The 8173-nt window shown below is 41.9% G+C and overlaps 1 protein-coding gene across 1 annotated transcript; it reads right to left on the bottom strand.

Moving 5' to 3' along the window:
• Positions 1-1384: 1384 nt before the first annotated feature.
• LOC147112762 (calcium homeostasis modulator protein 6-like) lies at positions 1385-7785 on the bottom strand. Its single transcript, XM_085997365.1, has 2 exons — positions 7199-7785; positions 1385-4412 (listed from the first exon to the last, which is right to left on the bottom strand). Exons 1-2 carry the CDS (start codon positions 7748-7750, stop codon positions 3996-3998), a joined length of 969 nt encoding a protein of 322 aa, XP_085853491.1. The 5' UTR covers positions 7751-7785; the 3' UTR covers positions 1385-3995.
• Between the last annotated feature and the right edge of the window lie 388 nt (positions 7786-8173).

The raw sequence follows: 8173 nt of genomic DNA, 5'->3' as shown, positions 1-8173 counted from the left end.
TTTTTCTTCTTCTTCTTCTTCACTCTCCTCTCCCTCTTGTTGGTCACCCACTGGCTAGGCAGGCTGCATTTCTTGGGTGTGTGAAATAAGGAAGGCACAAGAGTGGAGTTGTGGTGATGAGAGGGCGGAAAAGCAAGAGGTGCATGCGAAAAGGAGGATAAAGTATGAGGATACCAGCATCTTGTATCCTTTCTGACCCGCCGCTGGCGATGGGCTCAGCCATGCCCCTGCCAAGAATGGCCAGCACCGTCTCCTCCAAGGGGGTGAGGTGATGGGAATGGGAGATGTGCCTCGTGTTTGGTACAGATTGTTGGTAGGTGAGTGATGGGGGGGGGGGGGAGTCGTGCATTGAGAATTGTGTGAGGCTAGTGATGCAATTGGTAGGAGACGGCTTTTGAAGATACATTTACTGACCTTGACCACTGGTCTGACGTCATGAAGCTTCTTTGGGCACTGGAGCCAGGTCATTGGGGTGACACTGCTAGCAGTGATGGCCTCGGTGCTGTGGTCCCACATCCTTCTTTCTAGAGGGCCACCTGACCCCTGTGGGTAGAGGAACTCTCTTGCAGTGTTGACCCCCTGCACAAAGCTGGAGTGCTGCGTGCGAGACCCTGGGTGCCCCTTCCCTGGCTTGCTGAGCCATTTGTGTTAGAGCTGAAGCACTTTTCCCATTTTTTTAGATGCAGAAGGCAATTCAGCTTTAAGAGCTGGAGACTGCCATTTGGGAATTATATTTAATGTTCATTTTTTTCAGAAGGCAGTTGAGCTCTAAGGGCTAAAAATTGCCTATTTTTAAATGATTTTTTTTTTTTCATTTTAGAAGGCAGTTCCCCTTTTAGGGACTGCACTGCTTTCTAAAATGACAGCTTTGCTTTAAGAGAAGGTTGTTCTTGCTGCAGTGATGCTGCGGCCACACTACATTGGGCCTCCTGTTGAGACTACCGCCAAGCGAACCCGCCTTGCACAGTGAGTTTAGCGCTGCGATAATGTTAAGTACCAAGCAGCACCAATTTACCGGTGCTGCCAGAGCTAGAAATTTCGGCAGACTTTAACTGCCGCCCGTGGTGTCACCGGTAGGTTTCCAGCAATCTCGAATTTCTAGGCCGACTCTTTTGGGTGCTGACTAACTTGCTAATCGTTGCCAGCATTTTCCATTTTTATACAAGGAAGATTCCCTCATTTCTCTTGCATTCCTCAGTACCTTAGAAGCTTGGCTTGATTAGGTCCCTTCCTCAAAGACATGGTCAAAAAAGGAAGAGAGACCTATGTGTACCAGTTCATGTCTTGCCATTTCACAGGACGATATACTGGAGGACAAATAGGCTGCCCACCAAATGTAACTTCACAGCATTTACAATAAATAGTCATAGCTCAAATGATTCTTTAAATAATTTTTATTCAGCTTAAAATATTGAACAGAGTGTATATTATCAGTAAATATCAATAAAAAATAGCTTATGGTGTGTGTCAAATTAAATGAAACATATGTCTCTATCTTTCAATATAATTCTTGCAACTTTATAAATGAACATGCAGCAGTTAAGCAGGCTGTCAATTAGATGCAGATAATCATTGGAACACATATTCTATAACATCCAGCCACCCAGTATTCACTATTTCAATAAATGTATACTGGGTTTACCTTCTTTATTCATTGATGTCACACATTAAAAAAATCAAATAATTAGATTTTGAGACAAACAGCGATTTTATTTTTCGCGTTTACGCTTTTAGAATTTTTAACTTGTCATCTGATAGGATAATATATTACCACCTTGTGAAGTGTTGAGAAAAATAATGATATATAAATTAATGTCAAAACTTTAGGTTTAAATTTAGCATTATGGCTGGGAATTTCCTCAGAGCTGGTCATGCTCTGCTGCTACAACTTCACCAGAAGTGCGGTGGGAACCTTGTTTACACTTCCAGTGACGTTACAGCGGCAGAGCAGGAGCAGGTCTGAGGAATTTCCCAGCTAATGACATCAGCTGAAAGCCTTAATCTGACAAACTGAAATCTAGTTTGCATTATAAATATATAGGCATATCTCTTTAAATATTTTTTTCTCCATGGTTACTGACGTTCGCTCAGTAAAACTGTACCATTAAAAAACTTTACTTCAACATAAAATTTAATTGAATTTAATTACAGGAGATAAAAGGTATTAAAAAAAAGTTTGTGCAGTGTAAAGTGCTAACCAGGTTTAGGCCACATTTTATTTTCTGGGTCTATCCTTTTCGAACATTTGGGCTAAGATATTTTTGGTCCTTCTGTGGCTGCAAACTGAGTCCGTTATTGGTCATTTTGTATCCTGCCCCACTGGGGCAGTTAATTGCAAAACAAAATGTACAAATGTAAAGGAGGCCTAATTCAGGAACCTGCAATACCATTCCGAGTACTGTTCCTGAGCAATTTTCTCAAAGGGTAAATTCTATATAAGTAGTGCGCTGGCTGGTTTGGGTGTTGTCAGAAGTCAAGAGTTGGGATACAATATCTAGGCGGAGGTGATAGTTTCATGACGGAAAGATCTTTCCCGTGTACCAGGTACAGTGAAATCATAAACGTGTTGTTTAGAAACATGTTTACAATTTTGCTACACCTGGTGCATAGAGGAAATCTTCCCTTTTTTTCCTACTTGGATGGAAATAGAGACTTTCAATTATTTTCCCTATGTTATTGTGTCACTGTACGTTTTGAGGACTACAGGCCTGTGGTAACTTCGTTAGGGATTGGAACTGTTGTGGAGCTTTTGCTTTTGTAAACACTAATGGAAATTTTGTCTTCAGCCTTCATTGGGCTAAGTGAATAACTTAACTAAGAATGTGGTGGCAAGACTGAACATGGCACTGTGCCTGCCCACCTTGCCTATTTTGCTACAGGCAGTGGTGGCATCAAACACACCAGGAGTTAAATTAATCTTGAGTGGTAGCGCAAAACGGGCAATAGCGAATTGGCCGCCCATTTTACACTCTGTCCAATTTTCATTCCCATTGACTTCCATCAGCTACCGCCCAAGAGAAATTTTCTCCCCACCCACTCTGTACTTGTGGCCTCCCATGGAAGATGCAGAAAATTTACACCAACGTGTCAATGTTACACATCAGTTTAAGTGTGTAATTTAGGGATATTATGTTAGCAATCACAATCTGGCAACGCATCAATTAGATTAGGGGCTTCCAACGTTTTTGTCTTTGTGGGCCACATACCGAGGAATCTTGGGGGATATATATATATAAATTATAAATCTGTGTCCCTGTTACTGTGTTCTGATTTAGGATTTATCCACCAGTCTGGCAAAAGTGGTAAAACCAGCCTGTTCCAAATCTCCAGGGCAATAAAATTCAAACAGAATAAACCATCGAATAAGAAATGTAAGCGCAAATAGGACTGAGTTGCCAGGGTTACGAGCAGCCCTATCTCCAACCCTCATTCCCATTGAGCTTAGCGGAAGATGGAGATCTGTTAGCAGCTTCTGTATATAGTGCTTTTTAAACTTAGATAAAGTTATGTAAGTACATTTAAAATCTTCGGATTACAAAGAACCTGGTGACTAGTGGAAGGTAAGAAATTTACTCACGTAAAAAAGTGCTTGCCAAACATTTTTTTTCATGTAAGGTGTTAAAGTTTCTCTGAATCCATTACACTTCCGATTGTAACTGTCCACCACAGACAGAAGAGACCTGTTCCTCTCTGGCAGGCCTCAGCTCAGACCCAGCCCCCAACAGATGGCGAAACTGTCCCTTAACACAATGCGCTACTCACACGCTCAATAAAAGAGTTTTTGTACAAATGTATAAAATATATAAAATGTAATAAAATAAGGCAATGAGAACCTTTTGTAAAAGTGCCATTACATGTCTAATAAAATAAAATCTTCTACAAATACTACTGCGCAATTTTGGTAAGCAAGCAAAATTGGAACTGTTAATACTGCTCATTTCAGGCCCTGGGACAAAGCATAGATTTACTGCAGTTACCCTTGCCTGAGCGCATTCTCAAACATGGGTGTCAACAGAACCATCAACAAAGTCCAGTACAGCAGGCACCTCCATGTTGACAGTGGAAGACGATGCGCGAGTGTTGTTGGTCTTCCTTTCTGCATATTTGTGTATCGTGCTGTAGTACTCTTCAGTTCTGCTGAAAGAGTACAGCAGAGAAACCTCCTCCCATGCCGCTCTGCTCGGGGTTTTGATCTCCTTCAGTCCTACAGATTCGAAGAAGCACTTCAGATTTCTCTCCGCCAGTTCTTTAGCATGCTCAGCCGATTTCTGCTCAAACAGCTCATTCTCCTTTTCCTTGTATGTTTTCCAAAACTGCAACTGGAGGAAGCTGACAGGCGAACAGCAGCGTACAATGCAGGTCGAGGCCAGGGTGAAAACCACGCTGGCTGCTATCAGGCTCCATCCAATCATCTGCATGTAAGAAAATATAAATACACTTCATATTCTCATCATACACAATGCATTCAATCAACTACAGTTCTAGCATACAAGGTTACAGGTGGAATATGTACTGAGACCTCTACCAAATTCAACAACCGAATCTGCTGTTTGAAGTTAAAATAATTGACAAAATATAAATCATGGGGGCATTAAGAGTCTCCTGAGTGGAGCGCAAAGAGGAAAATTGGGTAGGGAGGATCACAAAGCCCTTACTGAACCCTTCAGTGCAGATGTGGAGCCATTGTTTTCTGCCTATGAAACTAACAGATACTAAGAGACCAAGACTTGGGCTCGATTTTCAGTGTGCCGTGGAGTCGGGTTTGGAGGTGTGCGAGGGGTTAAATTCCTGAAATCGGTGGTCCCGGCCCCATCCCGCCCCCAACCCGCCCCCATGCCAGTTTCAAAGGAGGCGGGTACCCGCCCCGCGCTGGGACCCGCCTCCCCGAGGTGGGAAGGGATTAGTGCCAATTAACTGCCTGTTAACAGGTAGTTAACAGGCAGTTTTTAGCCTAATCCCTATTTTGAAGCTTGAACTGTGGAATTCCCAATGGCTCCAAACCACGCCAAGTCGGAAGAGTCGGGCCGTCAGGGTGAAGGGCTTGGAGGGGTCGAGATGTCGTGTTCAGGTGAGTGATGTGTGCATGAGTGCAAAGGTAAGTGTGTTTGGTGTGTTTAAAGTGATTAAATAAGTTTTCCATACATTTTCTTACCTTTTCAGCCTTCCTTCCTTTAGGTTCGGGGAGTCCCTCATCGCACCGGCACAGAAAGCAGAATGGCTGCGATCTGTCAAAAGTGACAGCCTGCAGCTTTCTGTGCAGGAGAGATTTCTAACTGAGTCTGTGGAGAAGGACTCATGTTAGAAGTAAGACTGTCAGTGTTTGACAGCTTCAAACAGCTGTGAAACGCTGATATTTCATCTGTCAAAAGGTCTTGACAGATGAAATTTCAGTCTGTGACGTCACCTGTTGCCGGGTGGCCCTTAATTGGCTTGCTGAGCCCGCTGGGCAGGCTTAACAAGGTCAATCAAGTTAAAATCGCGTGGATTGGCCGCATCTCGATGGAGGCGGGACTACAACCCTGAACGTTGTAGTCCCGCCTCCAACCCGACTTCTGAATGAAAATCCAGCCCAAGAAGTCTGATTGAAGACAACCTGAAATTGTTTTCTATGTTGCTGCTTAATAAGAGGGGTTTTTAAATCCCAACCTTGTTTATACTGTGCAATCTGTACACTTATATAAACAGTGCAGTACTATGCATTTGGAATCCAGGTTCAAACTGCAATTTTGTACATGCTACAGCCCTTATTTGAAAAGAAAAGAGAAACATTCTTAGCTTGGATTGGTACTTGTGAAGCCATTGTAATCCAATACAGGTGTACATCAAATGAGCTCACATCTGGTAGTTCTTGTAAATCCTGCCTAATATAAATCTCCCAATACTTCAGAAGTATAATCTTGTGCCAGTTCTTACAGTTCCTAATTAAGAGGGAAGGAACATCAGGAAGAGCATGGCAGCACATCAGAAGCAGCCAGCAGATCTTTCTTTCCTATTTTGAAGAATTAAAGACACAACAGAGACTTGGAGATGAGGACAAATGATGACATGGTGACAGTGAAGAATCACAGGTTTTTAAAATTGGTGGCAATAGAAGAGTACAATTAGCAGCAGTACACAAGCCCAGCAAATAAAGTGACTTTTTATTCTGGCCTGTTAATGCAGGCCCTTTCATTCCAAGACTTCCATGACCTACTGACACCAAATACAAATTCCAGATGGCCTACTGCATGCCATAATTCAATCTGTTTGTCTATTTTCAGAATAAACCAGTGGTCTTGATCATCTTAATGTAAGACATATTATCATAGTCATCACCATTAATAAAATTCAAGCTGAATTACAGATGTAAATTGACCTATGCTAGATTTCATTATTCTGTTCAAAAGTTCTCACCAGCAGCATATTTCCAGCATTTTATTAATAATTTATATGTGTTCTTACCTAGTAGTGCTTGGGGAGGGGGAACTGATATCCTTTTTCCCTGCTGGCATAATGGGAACAGGGATAATGTATTCTATTTACCATGTAGTTTTAGTTGGCTATTGAGCACACTCCATAAAAATATACTGAAGTCTTTATCAATCCCTGCCTGAATAGAAGTGACTAAGTGTCAATGCTCAACCATGCACGGGTTCAGAATAATTTTTTAGCTTCACCCACACCAAAATTTTTAGTTATGAAGAAGTGAGCTAAAAACAGAATGAAACCCAAAGGCATATTCCTAGTATTAGCTATCACAATAATTTACATTGGAAGGTGGCAAGAATGGGTAAAACAGTGTATACATGAATTAAGGGTGTCCTACACTAAGCATATTCAATCAGAAATAAGCAGCCTTCAATCAAGATTCATCCCAGACCCAAAGTGGAGAATATGATGGAATGTATCTTACATTCCAATGTGATATCAGCACAGCCAGGAAGAACTGTTCTGTTAAAGCAACCCAACCCCCTACTCCAGGGCAGGTTGAGGCATGTTGCCTTCTCGTGCATGCCCCTTACATTAAATACTAGCCTTGAGAGCCTGAACACTTGGGCTTCTCAGGCATTCTATGTGCGGTCAGACATATATATAGTAATAGTAAATATAATAAATGCATATTCTATTTGGCTAAATGTAAAAGCAAAGATTTTGCATGATGTGCCACCAATCTGCAGAAGGAAGTACAGTAACATATGTCATCAAAAGTATTTCTTACCTGGGAGTGCGCACGAAGGATATAAAGAATATCTGCCCGGGGGGACGGAGGCAAAGATGCATGACCACAAGGCAGTTTAAAAAGATTTGAATGACAGTCCTTGAATTTGTTAGTGCAGTTTGCCTTTAAGAAGTACTCATAATAGCCGCACATACCACATTCATAGAAAGTGCCGTTCAGCAAAGCAGCAGAAATCCATGTTATGGGGGCTACTAAAGCTCCCACTGTGATCTGCACAAAAATCTTTATGCTACGACTGAGGATTCTTTTAGAGTACAGCTTTTCTTGATTGATGCAAGAGCCAGTACATAGCTTCCAGGTTCTGTTGCTTATGAAGTAGCCCAGTAAAAATAACACCAAGGCTGGGACGAGAAGAAAAACCATGCTGTAGGCAAAATTCCATGAGTTACAGGGGCAACTGAACACAACAACAGAGAACAGTTGTTCTCCCCCGGCTGTTGCTAAGGCCAGAAAGCCGTATCCAAGGGTGGCATGCTGCTTCAAAACTAAATTCAGCACCGTCTTAAATTTCTCCATCTTTGCAGTGTGCATGCTAGGACCTAATGACTGTTGATGCAACTTCCTGAGAGCGCTCCATAAATAATTTATATCAACTGTTCACTGGCGTTGACCATTTATAGGAAAAGGGTTGAGAAATGAAACCAAATCTAATTAAAAAGGAAAGTACTGCAGAGTGCATGGTGCCTGCCAAAAGAGCCCTTTGACAATTGGCTCCAGACATAACTCTGTATAAGTACTAGAAGATATCTGGGCTGAGACAGAGTGTTCCTGACACAGAGTGGTAATCTCCGCATATGTTTATTCATCTTTCTGAGCTGTTCGTAGCATTACCAGGCTTTTCACAGAATTATTCAAGTGAGCGAGGCTACCTTTCAGATCAGTTTTTTTAAAAATGAAATAGCTTTTGCTTGTGATCTTTAACATTATAATGCATGTTGACTGTCACAAGAACAC

This window comes from Somniosus microcephalus, chromosome 9, assembly GCF_052327205.1.
Source record: "Somniosus microcephalus isolate GS21.2 chromosome 9, FLI_Smic_1.0, whole genome shotgun sequence".
NCBI classification, from domain to species: domain Eukaryota; kingdom Metazoa; phylum Chordata; class Chondrichthyes; order Squaliformes; family Somniosidae; genus Somniosus; species Somniosus microcephalus.
This window is presented reverse-complemented; position numbering and strand designations above follow the sequence as displayed.